Source organism: Artemia sp. Qi Xiang Cuo, chromosome 13 (genome assembly GCF_049724085.1).
Source record: "Artemia sp. Qi Xiang Cuo chromosome 13, ASM4972408v1, whole genome shotgun sequence".
NCBI classification, from domain to species: domain Eukaryota; kingdom Metazoa; phylum Arthropoda; class Branchiopoda; order Anostraca; family Artemiidae; genus Artemia; species Artemia sp. Qi Xiang Cuo.
The window spans coordinates 49,357,168-49,375,379 of NC_142806.1; the positions used below are offsets into that span (position 1 = coordinate 49,357,168).

An 18,212-nucleotide genomic window follows, 5' to 3' on the forward strand; every position below is an offset into this window, starting at 1 on the left:
AATGTAAACTTAGTGGTTGTCTAAATTGTATTTTTACAGGGAGTGTTGAGCAGTCGTGGCCGGAATATTTTGTTTGCGGATGCTGATGGAGCTACTTGCTTCCCTGATATTGAGAAGTTGGAATCCTCTCTGAAAAGTTTTCAAGATAGTAAGTTACATTTTTTTTTTACAATATGAGCTTTTCAGACCCCCAATTGATTCATTATATAAAGCAAACTGTAGATGGGATTTAGGCAAAAGAGATGTTGCCGGTTTTTATTCTAGTTTACCAATAATCACTCAGAAAAATGCTCGAAAATGTTCTGGGAGATGATGGATATGTTTCAGCTTAAGTAGATACTAAAATGGAATCAGTTGCATTGACTGCTAACTCAGGAGATCTAGTTGTATGAGAAAAGTCATGGTTATGCGTTTAATAAAATCACTAATGACTGGAGTAGTTTGAGTGATTAATTCAGCCAGTGCCTTGATTTCCTATCGTAATCTCACGATATGCAATGGAAACACGAGAACATATCAAAATGTACTGTAATACATATCAAAATGTAAGACCAATCAAACATATCAAAAATACATATCAACATATCAAAATGTACTGTATAATATTCTGGTTGGTTCAGCCTTAATAAAGTTCAAATCCGTCAAATTTTGGCATGGCCTGTTTAGACTCCAGCTAAACTTCTATTGTAGTTAGCGGTTTTGAGACTTCCTTCTTTCTTTTACGAACCCAAACAATCTTTGGTTAGGAGTAAAACCAGATCATTATGGGTCACTAAAGTCCTGCGGTGTAAGAAAATACAAAATTAAGCTTCATAAAGCCCTGCCCTATTTTGGCAAAAATGCGCCTTCCTATACCTAACTACTGCTGTTTCCTAATTTATGTTAGAGTCTCAGTGCAAATGACATTTAATTTAGCTTCACCTCTTTTATATATTTTGGCACGTTTTACGAAAACAATTTTTCGCTCGGTAAAAGTTATCTTATTAGTGTAAAATTATCTACCAAAGGTCTTGTTGCACTTTGGTGGAGTTTGCCAATTAACGGCACCAGACTTTATAGTCTAAACCAGCAGTGCTGATCTCCGTGTCATGGCTCTCCAGCCGGGAAGTGCAATGGGGGGCTGCTAGCCAGGCATCCAGTGCTTTTATACACCCTTCTGTTTACCTTCCCCGGATTTCTTCAGGTACTCATTTAGAACTGGGTCGACTCTGGCTGAACTGACAGAGTCGCACCAATGACTCCCGTCCCGTACAAATGGTGGGACACGTCAGGACTTGAACCCTAGAACGTATGGACGTAGGATTGCAATGCCTATATACGCTAAAGAATATCATCTTATCTAAAACGTAATGCACGAAAGCTCACGTTTGGATAAAGAACGACTCAAGTTATTCCCTGAATAATTAAAACTTCAGCAAGTCCAGAGGAAGTTGGGGTAGGAGCTCCCCTTATATCCATATTCCACCAAATACTATATAAAAAAAAACAACATTAATTAAATAAAAAAACAAGTTTTCAAACGAAAGTAAAGAGCTACATTAAAGCAAACAGAGATTATTCCGTATATCAAGGGGGTAGCTGCCCCCATAACCAAGGTCGTACCCAGGATTTTATTTTACTCAAAGATTTTTTTTTTCGGGGGAAGGGGATTCTAGCTTTATCAACCATGAAAATTCTGTGATGGCAACTCAAAAATCCTAATGACAAACTCTGTTGAAAGGCTTCCTATTTATGGATACTGCATGAAGAACAACGAAGATTTTGTCTGAATTTTTTTTGGGGGGGGGGGGCCTACAAAAGTTACTTGAAAAACTGTAAAATTACGCGGGACATGACTTACATACAAAATCCTGTGCAAAATATTTGAAACAACAAGAACTGCGAATGTTTTTTTGACAAATGATTATTGGTATCGTGAAGGTTGAAAAAACATGATGGATAAGGGTTTGATGCCTTCAAAGTTTCAACTACTAGCGTTTAATGAGCATTATATATATATATATATATATATATATATATATATATATATATATATATATATATATATATATATATATATATATATATATATATATATATATATATATATATATATATATATATATATATATATATATAATTCTATTATGAAAAATGAAAGTATTTTGTTGTTTTCTAAAATATTCTGATCAAATATTACAGTTGAAATTTAAAAGTGTGTTTGATATATCGAAAACCGCTGTAAAGGTTTACTTTTGTCATAGCTTTCAAGTGCTTTTTAACTTTTGATCGAAGCATTTCCTAGCTAAATATGTTTGTTATTTTTTTTTCCTTATAGAATCCAAATATGTAAAAACCTTACAAGTGCTTCCATTTAAAATTTTTTACTTGCTCCCTATCTCCCATAAAGGAGGCAACTTGACCTCATAAATTCTATCTCACTAAACATCCTTTTGGATGCGATGAACATCCATAAAAAAAACATGTCCACTATTTATCATATATAACTTTAATTTATTTCTTTAATTAATTTATTAGATACTAATTATAAGTTAGATACTATATGTTAATTAATATCCATAATTAGATGTTAACTAATTAATAATTAATTAATTATATATTAATTTATTTTCGCCATTAGTTTATTTCTTAGATATTTAACATAGTTAAAATAAAAAGAATATCCTCTGTATTTACTTCCTCTATAGCTGCGGCTATCTCAAAACAAATAAAGATTTACGTGTTGGGTTTAATTTCAGATAACTCCTCTGTTAATTCAAAACAATTAACTGCGATTTTTTTCAGGCTTGCAAAATGGTAAATCTGAGTCAATCATAATATGTGGGTCTCGGGCACATCTTGAACAAGAAGCAATCGCAACAAGGTCGTTTCTAAGGAATTTACTGATGCATGGCTTCCACGCTTTGGTTTGGTTTTTCGCAGTGAGAACTGTGAGAGATACGCAATGTGGATTTAAACTATTCACAAGAAAAGCAGCGCAAGAAACATTCCCAAGCATTCATATTGAAAGATGGTATGTTATAACGCTGAATAATTCTTATTTGAGAAATATATAAACATGAATTACGGATGTTAAAGGTAAAAGGTAAAGAATACGGCATTGGATTCTACAGTCCCTACCAGTGGTGCGGATCTCCGTTTCATGGCCCTTCAGCCAGGAGGTCCAATGGGGGGGGGGGTAATAATCCTGTGCTTTCGCCCACCCTTCCTGTTTATCCCTCCCCCCAAGATTTTTCTCGGTACCTATTTAGAGCTGGGTCGACTCTGACTGAGCTTACAGAGTCACGCTACTGACCCCCGTTCCAAACCGAAGAACCAACGTGAGCCTACGTCCAAGAAAATCTAAAAAGGCTCAAGTTCTGTCCTAGTGCCCTGTAAACTAAATGAAATTTCCAGTTCTTCCATGTTCTAAAGGGAAACACATGTATCTCTCAAAACACTTAACTAGTAAATGCCATAAGGCTTCAATGTTTTATGTTTTATGTTGTTTTTTTTTTTCATGGGCACTTCATATGGAAGGGGTGGTTGTATAAACTTCGAAGGGGGCTCATTCGATTGGGAATCGGGTGTTCTAGTGCACGTTTCGAGAGTGAAAAGTTATCGGAGAGCAACTAGGAGGGATCGGAGGGTAGGCAGCCACCCACGCCATCTTTTCCCCAAATGCATCCGATCAAAATTTTGAGATATATATAAAAAAAAAAACTTTGGGGTCGGCACAACCCTCCAGAGCCTGTGGGCAACTGTTATAAGTTGTGCCCCGGGGCCATATAAGGTTCTTATGCAAGAGGTGGTCGTATAAACTTTGGAAGAGCCTCGTTTGATTGGAAATTGAAAGTTCTGTTTCTTTTTTAAGAGTCAGAAGTTACCGGAGGGCAACTAGCCCTCCCGCCCACGCCCTTTTTTCCCCGAAGGCATCCAATCAAAATTTGAAATAACCATCTTGTTCAAAATATTCCAAAGATCATATAACAATGCCTTCAAAGTTAAAAAATGAGAACCCGGGGGAAGGCATTGTAAGTTACGCCCCGAGGGCATATAAGGTTTTTACGAAAGGGGCTGTCGTATAGACTTTGGAGGAGGCTCATTTGATTGGAAATTGAAAGTTGTAGTTACGTTTTTAAGAGCTAAAGGTGATCGCAGGGCAACTAGCCCCCCCCCCCAATCCGCTTTTCCCCAAATTTATCCGAGCAAAATTTTGAGATAGTCATTCTGTTCAACCCCCTGAGCACGGGGGCAGGGGTCGTAAGTTATGCCCCGAGGACGTAGGGTTTTTATGAAAAGGGTGGTCCTATAAACTTTAAAGGAGGCTCATTTGATTGAAAATTGAAAGTTTTAGTTTCCTTTTTAAGAGTCAAAAGTAATCGGAGGGCAAGGAGCCCCCCCCCCCACCCCTACTTTATCCCAAATGCATAAGAACGAGGTTTTGAGATAGCCATTTTGTACAAATAGTTCAAAGATCATATAACAAAAATTCTGGGGTCGACACAACCCCCCAGAGCCTGGGGACAACTGTTGTAAGTTATGCCCGGGTGGCATATAAGGTTCTTATGCAAGGAATGGTAGTATAGACTTTGGAGGAGTTTCATTTAATTGGAAGTTCTAGTTCCCTCTTTAAGATTCATAAGTTACTGGAGGACAATTAGCACGCCCCCCCCTTCCCCACGCCCTCTTTTCCCCGAATGGATCCGATTAAAATTTTGAGACCCATCTTGGTCAAAATATTCCAAAGATCATATAGCAATGTATCCAAAGTTGACACGACCCCCCAGAACCCGGAGGAAAGAATTGTAAGCTATGCCCCGAGGGTATACAAGGTTTTTACGGAAGGGGCTGTCGTACAGACCTTGGAGGAGACTCATTTGATTGGAAGTTGAAAGCTCTTTTTGCTTTTTAAGAGTTAAAAGGGATCGTAGGCCAACTATCTGATCGAAGGCATCTGAACCCAATGCCCCCACTGTGCCTGGGGCAAGGATTGTAAATTATCCAATTTGTTCATTTTTTGCATGATTTATCATTGGGAAAGGGGGGAATGTTCGATCCCGGGTGCGTCCAAAAATACTTAGACTATTGAGGTGAAAGGTTGTGGAATGTTGAGGGATATGGTGAGCTAAATAAAAAGATATTATCTGCATCCACGTTATCAAACCCGCACATCTGCAATATTTTGGGAACGGGTATTAACTTGAAACTTTCAGGGCCACTACTACTACCGCGGCTACAAATGCAACTAGTTGCGACTGCAACAGTGACTACTTTTGACTGCAAAAACTTTTGGCTGTGACTGCTTGAAACTGTCCCTATTTTGATTTACTATGATTTACTTATGACTACTTTCAGTTAATATTAGAAAATGCTGAACAAAATCAACACACAATACCAAAAGGGCACATCATCAATATCTCAGGAACAGTTGAGGGGATTAAGTTGAAACTTTCAGGGTATGTTGTACAGTGCTTAAATCTTTAGGGAAGGCTTAAAAGGATTTTAAATTAAATAAGAAGAAACTATATGCATTCGTATTATCACTAGAGTATATCTGCAATATCTTAGGAGCGGCTAAGGGTCAGAGCACTCTGTGCATCTAGGTTGTCAGAAGAGCGTATCTGAAATGTCCCAGGAACGCCTGATGGGATTTAGTCGAAACTTTCAGAGAGTGTTAAGGGGGATTGAAATAAATTGAAAATCAGTAGTTAGAACTACTAGAATGAGATATTATAATTTTTATGTTATAGACATTTAAAACTTTAAATATATTAATTATATTAAATAAAACTTTTTCATTAAAAAAGTAACAGCAATTAATTTTAAAAAAACTTTCCTCCAAAGAATTTTTTTCAAAGAAAAGTAAAAAAAAAATCATCATAGTTACATCTTTGAGAATTAGATAAATTATACACCTCTCTACCCCCTAAACCGTAGGATATAGTACCTATAGCCTACATTTTACCGATTTCATAGATACCTGGCACTCAAAAACGAACAGAAATTAATTTTAATATTAATTTCCGAAAACGAAATTTTTCAAAGAAAAATATAGGCGATATTAAATTTAAGATCAACAGAAATAAATTCATATAATAATTCAAACTCAAAGGAACCAGAAATTACTATTAAAGAACAAATGAAATCCAAAACGAACAGACATTAAATAAACAATCATATCAAACAAACATACACAGGTACCAACATAAATAAAGAAATACCTCTTAAAACGGTTAAAACTTAAATTGAATATGCAAATCAAGCTTAAACCGAACAAAAGTTAATACAAACAAGAGTTTGATTTCTGCCCCCTTTCTAACTGTAAAAGTCTAAAGCCGACTGCGTCATTGGCGCTTTACTGAAAATGAATTACATATTAAATATATTCTTCTTTACTTACAATACTGACATAAAAATAAAATTACAGTGAAATAAAATTTTGAACTGTTGAGTTCTCAATAATTAATATCATAATATAAATTAAGCATTAAGTTTCATTTTACTATTTCTTTTCGAAAGCTTGTGAAGTTTCCAAAAAGTTCTTTCTTGGAATTTTTTTTTTAATTGATAATTTTTAAGAGAGCAAATTTTTGATGCTGAAGGATTCAGCCCAATTCCACAGTATTTCCTCTAACGTGTAGTGTCGACTGGTCATATTTGAGAAAATCAACCCCGATATTTTCCTCAATATTTGTCAATTTTAAGCATTTGAGCATTTACATCTATGAACATTCACAATATGTATTTTTACAACTTCAAATTCATTGGTTTATTGTTAAATCATGTTTTTTAAAACAGGTTGTTTTTTTTTTAAAATATTTTCTAATAAAAATAATAAGAGTTCATTAATGACATAAAATAAATAAAAATAATTTGATTATAGTTTTGTTTTTTGTTTTTCTGTTTTTTGTCGTTTTTTTTTTGATATGAAGTGAAAAAAAAAAATTTTAAAAATTTTTTTAAAAAATTGTTGTGTATTTACAACAATTTTAAATGAAAAAAAATAATATTTAATTCATAAAATAATATAAAGGATACTACTTTGATTATAGTTTTTTTTTTGCTCTGACTTACATAGCTAAGTATGTTTGATCATGAAAGAAAATTATTTCTAAAAAACTAACAGTTTGAACAATATTGTTTATTCCAAGGATTGAATTTACATCAAGATTTTTTTTTGTGCAATTTATGATGTGTGATCAATAGTTTCCTTCTTCCTTGAAGCAAACTATCTTCTTTTCCTCCTATTTCTTCATAAAATGATTCCTACTGATTGGTCTTGATATGCTTAATTTTCTAACAGATGAAGATTTGCAGAAGATGATGCTTCATTAAAAATCAAGGAACTTATGTTGTCATTTGTAGAATGTTCATATTCTTCTTGAAGTTGAATAAAAGCGAAATGAGGATACAAACATTTTAATGTCTGAATTTTGCGAAAACTTACTGGGCTATACTGTGGTTTCAATGAAAAAATAATGATTTAACTGAGTTTCCCGTTATATATTTAAATATTGTGTAAAGTAACATCTACTTCTTAAAATGCAAGTAAATTTTCACCAGAACATTTTTCTGCCAATGCATAACTTGATTGAAATCTATTTAAAAAAAAAAAAAAATTACAAATTATGAAAACGCATCAAAATTTGTTTATATGTATTTTTTTACAAGCCGTACAAAAATTTAAGGAGGGGGGGTCGAATGTGGCAAGATATTACTGTCATTCTAATATCTTCTGATAGTACATTCTTATAACCATGTATTTCAGCCTTACAAATCAAATATTAATAAAACACGCTCCTATCAAACAGTTCGTGATAACGAACTGTAAGTAATGAGCGACCCGGCCCAATAGTAACCGAAACTCTTAAAAACGGAATTTTGATACCAATACATCAAAAGAATTGAATTTTTATGCTGATTTTAAATATATAAGTTTCATCAAGTTTAGTCTTCCCATCAAAAGTTATGAGCCTGAGGAAAGTTGCCTTATATTCGAAAAAAGGGGGAAAATACACCTTAAAAGTCATTGAATCTTAATGAAAATCACACCATCAGATTGAGTCTATCGGAGAACCCTACTGTAGAAGTTTCAAGCTCCTATCTGCAAAAGTGTGGAATTTTTTGTTTTTTGCCAGAAGAAAGATCACGGATGCGTGTTTATTTGTTTTTTTTTTTTCAGGAGTGATCGTATCGACCTAGTGGTCCTAGAATATTGCGAGAGGGCTCATTCAAACGGAAATTCAAAATTGTAGTTCTCTTCTTAAATGACGAAAATAATTGGAGGGCAACTAGGCCCCCTCCCACACCCATTTTTTCCCAAAGTCACCCGATAAAAATTTTAAGATTACCATTTAGTTCAGCATAGTCGAAAAATCTAATAAATATGTCTTTGAGGATGACTTAATCTCCCACAGTCCCCCGGGGAAGGGTTACAAGTTGTGAACTTTGCTCATTGTTTACATATAGTATAGGTTATTGCGAAGTATACAGCCGTGGGCCGGGGGAACTTGTGGGGTGTGGAGGTTCAGGGTAGGGGGTTACGCGGAAGGATCTTTCAATGGGAGAAGGGAATTTTCTATGAAGAGGGCGCTGGATTTCCCAGCATTATTTAAAAAACGATCAGAAATTAAATTTAAAAAAAGAATATGTGTTTTCAACTGAAAGTAAGGAGCAACATTGAAACTTAAAACGAACAGGAATTGTAACGTATATGAGGGGGTTCACCCCGTCGTCAATACCTTGCTCTTTACGCTAAATTTTTCGTAGTACTTTCAAAAGAGCTGTTGGTTATACTTACAAGGTCGGTGTGATTCAGTGGTCAGTATTATACAATTTTAAAAAAATTAGAACTTTATATTATAGATTGAGGCATTGACGAGGGGGCAAACCCCCTTCTATACGTAATAATTTCTGTTCGTTTTAATTTTTAATATTGCTCCTTACTTTCAGTTGAAAATTCTCCTAACTAAACGCTCAGATCAGGGTGGTCTCTACATCACGAGGTGGGAGGAGCCCACCCCAGGATTCTCAGTATCCAGGTAAATCCTGGCTCTAATCAGAACCCAGGCCTAGGGTCGGTTCGGCTTGCAACTCTCCACCCGAGACCCATTACAAAGAATAGTTTAGGAACTGCCTCGGATGGCCAACCTTCTTTTATCCCATCACTACCCTTGCTTGCCCCTAGAATAATAATTGACATGTGTTTTAATCTTCTTGCGAATGGTGGCCGCATATTTCTCCCCTATATTTTTTTAAAATTAATTTTGCCCGGCGATACGCCGATTCGGGCTTTGGAACTGAAGCGACTCCACACCTCTATTGCTGGAATAACAGAAACCCACCTAGTCGGGAATGGAAATGATCGCATTGGTGAGGGATACCACCTTCTCTGGTCTGGCCGGACAACCACCAGAAGAAACGGAGTCGGGCTAGTTCTTGATGACAAATCCAAGAAGTGTCTACTGTCATTCACTCTCGTCTCGAATAGAATCGCTAATGCTCGACTCAGTCATAAGCAAGGAAAAATGACAGTCCTTGTTTGTTATGCCCCGAGAAATGAAGCCGACACCGAAACAAAGGACACTTTCTACTCTGCCCTGACGAATGAATTGTCTAAGATATCCCCGCACGATATTGTCATTCTCCAGAGTGGCCTTAATGCAACTGTGAGCGACAACCACAACTTATGGCGACAAGTCATTAGACCAGTTACTCCTGATTCCCTAAATGACAATGGTATAATGCGACTACATCTCTGCAGCATGCACATACTAGTGATTACTAAGACCATTTGGGCACGGAAGTAAATTCACAAATATAATGGGTACAGCACCAACGGCCATACCAAAAAAATGATCAACTACGTCATTGTGTCACAGAAATGGAGGTCTTCGATCAGTAACTGCAGAACGTATAGGCAGCTGAGATTGAGAAAACTAACCATTGGCAAGTCGTCGCTAACAAGTGCCTAAGGCTCAAAGCCCAGCAGTCAAAACCACGACCAGTCAAGATCGATGTCTCTCGTCTCTGTGATCAGAAGATGCGATCTAAATATGCCATTGATGTCTCGAACCACTTTGACGCACTCCTGCCATTTGAAAATTGTGAGGACACTTGGCTCTCGTTCAAAAAGAATGTTCTGGAATCAGCGACAGGAAATGTTGGACGGAAAAAGCGCGCTAATACAGCGTTGATTCAGTCGGATATGCTTGACCTCATAGAGCAGAGACGCAAGGTGAGGTTACTCGATGACATGCCAACCTATCGAAGCCTTAATGGTGTCATGCAAAAAACTGATATAGCGAGACAAGAAGCTGTTTGTGGAAAGGAAGGCACATGAGCTAGAGGGTGCAGCTAAGAAAGGTGACATTGGCAGTCTCTATAAGCATCTCTGTGATCTAAAAGGCGACATAGCCCCCCTCGGTTGCATTTTTTGTCTTTGTGGATGGCCAGCCGCTCAGTGACGAAGCTGCCCAGGTCAGTCGATGGAAAGACCACCTCTCGGGCCTCCTCAACGCCAAAGCTGTAGCGCAGACTGATCAAGAACTCATTAGCCTAGCCACCAGCCCCCAGGAACTGCTGACAATTGACACAAAAACTCCTTTCACGTCATCAGAAATCTACACAGCAGTAATACGTTTGAAGAACAACAAAGCGGCAGGCGTATGTGGAAGACCTGCTGAGCTGCTGAAGTATGCCCAACCGGCGATGCTACTATGGCTCCACATACTGTTTTCTGTGGTTTAACGCACAGAATGGATCCCGAAGGACTGGCGAGCTGGTATAATCTTGTCCTTATGGAAGAGAAAGGGGAGCAAGAGCATCTGCTCGAACTAAAGAGGCATAACGCTACTTTCAGTGCCTGGAAAGCTCCTTGCTATGACCCTGCTGGATAGATGCACGAGTATCCTCGGAAGAAAGAGGAGAGTCCAGCAGGTGGGGCTTATGCCCGGGAGATCCACTGTCGAACAAATCTTTACCATGCGCCAGTTAATTGAGACGATGCACCACTGCAGGAGGAAAGCATGTGTAGTCTTTATGGACTTCAAGGCTGTGTTTGACTTGGTGGATCGCAACTCGCTCTAGATGATATTTTGATCAACTGGTCGACCAGGCAAATGCTGCAAGTTGTTTGAAAAGTTTTACGAAGAGACCGTGAGTTGCGTCCAAGTCAACGGCAAACGGAGCACGACATTTGGCAGCAAAACCAGTGTACGCCAAGGGTGTGCCGCCAACCCGGAACTGTTCAAGTGCGTGATAAACCATGTCATGACACGAACAACAAATCGCTTGCCCTTGGGTGTGTAGTTTGGAGATCGCGTTCTGATGGACTCTGACTTCGCCCATGATCTTGGTCTCGTTGCTGACTTGATTGCCCAGTTGACTGACGTTATGGAATTCCTGCAGGAAAAGGCAGCAAAAGTTGGGCTGAAAATATGGCTTAACACAAAGATAATGGCACTTGAGCTCCTACGCCCAGTGTTGCCACCAGAGAACGTAACTATTTGCGGAACATCTGGTGAGGTTGCAAACAATTCACTTATATTGGTTCTGTGCTTTCTAATGACGGCTCTCTAGAGGAAGAGGTGTAAAGCTAAATTTCAAAAGCCTCGTTTGTCGTCGAAAAGCTCTACAATCTCTGGAGGATGACACATATATCTAAGCACACGAAGATGCGAATTTATAATGCATCTGTAAGCTCGGCCCTCTTCTATGCGGCAGCAACCTGGCCTCTCACATCAACACTCTTCAGGACGATCGACGTCTGCAACAAGAAACAGCTCCGTCAGATTAAGGGACTCCGATAGGACAATTTTATAAGGAACATAAGGGTGCTCGCACTCACCTCCTAAGTTCCTTTCTCCGTCCAAACAGCACAGCTTACTCTCAGATTCGCCAAAAACGTCCTCCGTATACCGACGAAAACCCCAGCCCGTATAGTCTACGATTTTGACGATAAAGCTCATGCCTGGTCTCGCCCGAGGGGCGACCTCAGATAAGGTGGAAGGATAGCCTCAAGAAATTCCTGGAGATGGCTAACATTGCTGTCGACGAGGCCCCACTAATAGCAGCAGACCTGTCAGCCTGGAGGAGCAGAGTTGCGACGCTCTCTACGCCGCCCCCAACGCGGCAGGAACCTTAAGTCAAGTAAGTCAAGTATATTGTCCTAAATGGGGTATTACCACTCTCACAAGCCATGATCCATATTTCGAGTGCTTATTTTTCCGAATTACTTATTATTAATTTCCTTAAAATATATTAGCAGTTCTGGCACCTGTGTTTAGTTTGAGTATGTTTTTTTTCACCTCGGTAAGTCACAAGTTTCCCCTCAGCCTTTATTTTTTTCAATATAATCCTATTTTTTTAGGGCGTTTGATGTAGAGCTATTGTTCCTCGCAGAAAAAATTAATATTCCTATTTGATAAGTGGCTGTGAAATGGACTGAAATTGAAGGTAATAACTTTGAAACTCTTGAAAATTACAACCATGATTTTAGAATTAAAAATTTGACATGAGTCCAGGTACACGGCAAAATTTTGCAGAATATCGTCTTTATTGCTTTTTCCTATCTCTGTTTTCCGTACTGTTAATAAAGCCTACAACTTTGTTTTAACAATTCTTCATTTATAGACAATATTTAAACAAGAAAAGTATAATTTTGAATTAAAAGCCGTCTGTAAGAAAATAAGTCTCAAACATTTCAGATATAATAATCCTTCATTCGCCCTTAAAACTATACTGCCTTGCCTAGCACAAAGATTAACATGTTGGAACCTCCGGCCTCGGGTAGTCAGTATTCTAACGAAGGCATCTTCTGTACCTAATTAATATATATATATATATATATATATATATATATATATATATATATATATATATATATATATATATATATATATATATATATATATATATATATATATATATATATATGTGTGTGTGTTTGTACTATTAACATGTACTATTAACTTAACATGTACTATTAATATGTACTATTAACTTAACTGTAAGTCATTAATCACTCTTTACTTGAAATTATTCTTGTGTAATTTATGGCTGTCGGTTAATGGATAAGATCAAGTGACTCCATGATTACTCTTGAGCCTAAAATTCGCATTTCAAAAAACTGTAGTTGTTAGGTTAGTATTTTATAAAAAATTTATTTGAAAAAAAAAATTAAAAAAATAATATTTACAATTAAAATAAAGATATAAATAATATCAAACATGATATAAATTTTAATAACGTTTCGAGCGTAAAACTAACAATAATAACCCTGAATAAATAAATGAAACCCAAACCTAACAGAAAGTACTATAAATACCAGAATCAAACTCAAACGAGCAGAAAATACGTGGAGTTGGGCTAACGCATCCCGTGCCTTCTAAGAATAGAATATAATTTGTAGTTAAAAAAAAACCCTTATGTTGAGCTGTATGTTTCTATGTCTCCCGAGAGGAAAAAAGAAAAAATCATATTCATACACAAGATTACTGAAAACCAAATGAATGTGGATTGACAGTTCGATATATATACTGATATTCATTCCTGAAAGTCCTAATAGTACTGAATTTACAAAAATTAAAAAACAGAAAACATTTAAAATGCATATTGTTTTCATTAAAGGGCAAGTTATGTTCTGGTCTTTAGAAGGTACTGGGGGTGTCAGCCCTACTGCTCTTAGTTTCTGTTCGTTTTGAGTTTGACTTGGTTATTTATTGTGATTCCTGTTCGTTTTGGACTTCATTTATTTATTTATTGTGACAGATGGTAGTTTTACGCTTGAAAAATTAATTTGACTAGAGTCCTACTCGTCTTTGGTTTAATGAAGCTCTTTACTTTTCTTTGAAAAACTTCTTTTGTGGACACCTTTTTAAATTAATTTCGTTTTTAGTTGACATAGTTTTTTCATTGGTAAAAGCAAGAATATTTTAAATCTTTTTGCTTTTTCTCTATAAGATCCCAGTTTTTGGCTTACTATTTATATGTTAGACGAAATGTTTAAGCAATTTTTAATTATTGTATGCACTTTTGAAAATTTGGACAGACACTGCATCTTTTGATTTAGTTTGGCACCCCCTCTACTGTCCTTGAAAAGTAAAACCTAATGCCCTATTCTGTTCCTAAGACATTCTATCTATGCTATTTTGACAACCTGGATGCACTTACACCTTTTTGGTTTAGTTCAGTAGCAAAAGAAGAAGTAGTAATAGTTGTAGTCCTGAAAGTTTCATCTTAATACCCTCAGTCGTTGTTGAGATATTACTGAGACATCTTGTTGACAACCAGCATGCATCTAATGCCTTTTGGTTCAGTTTCAAAGCAATATAAACTAAAAGTGAGAGTTACTACTTTATCTCTTAGTCTGGTTATGAGATATCCCGCCAGGATATTTTGACAACTGGTCTATTTTGACCATCTGGATGACCTTAAACTATTTTGATTTTATTCAGTAGTAGCAGCAGTGGCAAAAGTGGTAGTAATGTTCTTAGCCCTTGGAGTTTCAGCTTAACACCCTGGCGAGCTTCTGGGATATTGTCAATAGTCCCCTTTAATAAACCATCTGTGAATATTGTATTTTTATTCAGTTCAACATTGCCCTAGCAGTTCCCTGAAATTTTTACTAATACACATAGCTTTAGTTAAAGAAGCAGTGGTATTAGTACTAAGCAGCAATAATATTCACATATTACCTTTTTGGCCTCGTTCAACATCATGCCCTGATAGTTTCAACTTAATTCTTTAAGCTGTTTCTGAGATATTGCTGATGCGCCCTTTTGATAACCTGCATATACATAATGTGTTTTGATTTAGCCAAACATCTCCCTCAACAGTCCCTTAAAGTTTCAAATTAATGCCATTAGCCCTAGTAACAGTAGTACCATGCACATAGTGCATTTTTACCCCTGAATATTCCTTTCCAAGTTTCAACCTAGTATTCTTAGCTGACCTCAAGATACTGCTAATACGTCGTTTTTACAGCCTGTATACACATAGCATGTTTCAATTTAATTCAACGTACCGCTTAAGATTTCCGGAAATTTTTTTCTTAATATCCTTAGTATTAGTAGTAGCAGTAACGGTAGTAGTAGCTGTAGTAAGCATATAGTACCTTTTAATTAGTTCAAAGTTTCCCTCGAAATATACTGAAAATTTCAACTTACCACCCTAAGCTTTTCTTGGGATATAGCTTTTATGTCCTTTTAATAGTCTGCATCCTCATAACATGTTTCTATTTAGTTCAACATCCTCTTCAGCATTTCATGACAATTTCACCGTAATACCCTAAGCATCATAAGTACTACTAGTAGTAGTAGTATACCCGTAGTGCATGCCTTTTGATGAGTTCAACGTCCCCCTTAACATATCATGGAAGTTTCAACTTAATAGCCTAGACCATTCCTGGGATATTGTTGATACGTCCTTTTGACAACCTGTATGCACAGAGTGTATTTGGTTAGTTCAACATCCATCCTAAGAGGCCCTTTTGACTGCGTTTTGGCTTAGTTCAATATACTCTCATCATTCCTTGATATTTTCACCTTTATATTCTTAGATATAATAGTAATTGCACTAGTAGAAGAAGAAGTAGTAGTAGCTTGCATATATTGCCTTTTGGTTAGTCCAACATTCCCCACGACAAGCCCTGAAAGTTTCAACTTCTTGGTCTTTCAACTTCATGGTGTTTTGATTCAATTCAATTTCCCCCCTCAATGGTCCCTCAAATTTTCACCTTCATACCCTTGGTCTTAGTGGTTGTCACAGTAGTAGTAGTAGTTGTATTGCTAGTAGTATTAGTATTAACAGTAGTACTTCAAGCAGTAGTAGTACACACATATTGCCTTTTGGTCAGTTTAACATCTCTTTTGTCAGGTCCTGGAAGTTTCAGCGTAATACTCTAAGCCGTTCCTAAGATATTGCTGATACGCTCTTTTGACAACCTGTTTGCACATCGTGTATTTTAATTCAGTTCAAATTCCCCCTCAACATTTCTTTAAATATTCACCTTAATATCCTTAGCCCTAGTAGTCATAATAGAAGTAGTTGTTGTAGTAGCAGTGATAATAACGTGCCCGTATTGCCCTTTTTGGTCAATTGATCACTCCCCTAATTAGTCCATGAATGTTCCAACTTTATACCCTAAGCTCTTAATGATTTACGTCATTGTGACAACCTTCCGTCACCGTGTGGGTTTGGTACTAAGAATAACTCAACAGCGTCGATCCTAGAGGAGGGGGGGGGAGTCGCAGGGATAAAAAGTCGCTTAATGTTTTAATCAACGAGTTGAGTTATTCTTAATTTTTAAAACCCAATTAACTAACGGATGATGAAAAGTCATGAATAAGTTATAAACCATCCTTGCAATCAAGTCCATAAAAAAAACTCCAAAATTCAAACAGATAATTGATTGTTTATTTTTAATTTACCATGTTCATCGAGGAACGGATTTCAATAGCTTGGCCAATGCGCCTATAACACTGAAAATAGTTAAGAAAAACTGACTGAGTTGACACACAATAATCATCATTCAATCATTGATTATGCTTGTGACGTCTATTTGCATATTCAGTCGTATATTCACTTCTTAAGCCAAATAGACTTCGTGAGAGTATGGAGCGGCCTTTTAAATAGCAATACAGCCTCCAGAAGAACCATTTTTCTAAAAGCCATGACATGATTGGAAGTACCGAAATTGTGCTACACTTCCAACATAGGAAATAGCGTCACCTATGGATCAAGGCTATTCCCGCAACTTAAATCAACATGGAGGTAAAACCTTGATTTAAGTCTTGCTTTTTATATCATTCTTACCTGCATTAAAAATTTATACTTTTCGTTGTCGCCTCTCTACGGAGCACCTTTTTTTTAAATAAGCAACTGTGAAAATGAGAATTTCACCAGACAAAGCTTGTCTGCATTTTGTATTTTTGCGTCAAAGTAGATACTTGACTTTTAACCTAAAAGGGATAAGTTAATCCCAAAAAATAGGGATTAATACAAAAAACATGACAAGATTGCTTAACAAATAACTAAAAAGTCTATTTTATTTACTCCATTCTAAAATATACCCAAGAAGATTCTCCGTACTTAAGTGCACAAGCTGACGCTACTAAATTACGGAGGGGTTTTCCATCAGTTAGCGACAGTCTTGAGGTCCCATGCATCAACTTTGGCCTTAACTAATTCCTAGGCCCAGGAACTAAACCCCACACTAAATACCAAATAAGGAGTTTTCTTCCAAGGAGGAAAGGCCGAACAGACCCTGTTTTCATTCCAATTCATAGCATGCGGAGCCTCTTTTCTGTTCTAATGTTACCGTTTGATTAACTATTTCTTACAGTTTTTATTTAGTTTATCCCATTGTATACCATGTTTATTAACAGTGTTCTTTCCGGTTAGACAGTGTTCTTATCAATGACGCGTATCCTGGGACATTCAAAACACCTTACCCCCGAAAAAACTCTCCCATTGGACTTTCCACCATTCCCAGGGTTGTACCCTTTGTACCTATTTATTTCGATATATATGCTGAAGTCAAATATCTCAGGACTGTTATTTGCTCTAAACTGCCTCTCACAGAGACTATCTGTCTTGGCTTTGAAATCTTTGATCGTTTCACTGAAGTTTTCACTCGGGTCCCACCCTCCATGGCGGGATTTCTTTATGCCTTATCCCCGTAAAAGCTCTCCCACTTGACCCTCATCCCTTCCCAGGGTCAGACCTCTTTCTACCCATGATTTAACGTGATATATATGTGGGAAGTCAAATACCTCAGGACTATTATTTGCTTAAACTCTTTGTTCAGCCGAATTTACTAAGTACATTACTTTGATCCTGTGTTTAAAAGAGAGCTTAAACTTGTGACTGATCAGTGCACAGCCTAAGAATGTTACTGTATTGAATGCCTAAGAATGTTCTATATTGTACACAGCCTAAGAATGTTCTATATTGTGCCAGATGATTCCACATCGTTACTGTTTTTCAGGTTCAAAGGTGGTTCCAGTGTTATCGTGGATACAGATGGGCCGAGATCTCTTCTTGATATGGTTGCGATATACAATTTGTGCGTGGGCTCCTAGGAAAAAGTGAAAATTTCAAGACTTTTGTTAATTAGATTTTTAAGTTTTTGGGGTTTCTACGTGTTTCAAGCTTTTTTTTTGTTGTTGAGCACTACACTTTTTTATAGTAAAATGTGTATTATCTAAGCATGATTTATTTGTATAACC

The 18,212-nt window shown here is 36.8% G+C and overlaps 1 protein-coding gene across 1 annotated transcript in view; it reads left to right on the forward strand.

Annotated features, from left to right (window-relative positions):
* Positions 1–18,171, forward strand: part of wol (Dolichyl-phosphate beta-glucosyltransferase wollknaeuel) — a 34,724-nt gene extending 16,553 nt beyond the window's left edge. The window contains 4 exon segments of the mRNA XM_089099406.1: positions 40–148; positions 2,785–3,013; positions 12,353–12,438; positions 17,972–18,171. Of these exon segments, the coding sequence (XP_088955532.1) occupies positions 40–148; positions 2,785–3,013; positions 12,353–12,438; positions 17,972–18,075 (528 nt within the window). The 3' untranslated portion in view covers positions 18,076–18,171.
* Positions 18,172–18,212: the final 41 nt, after the last annotated feature.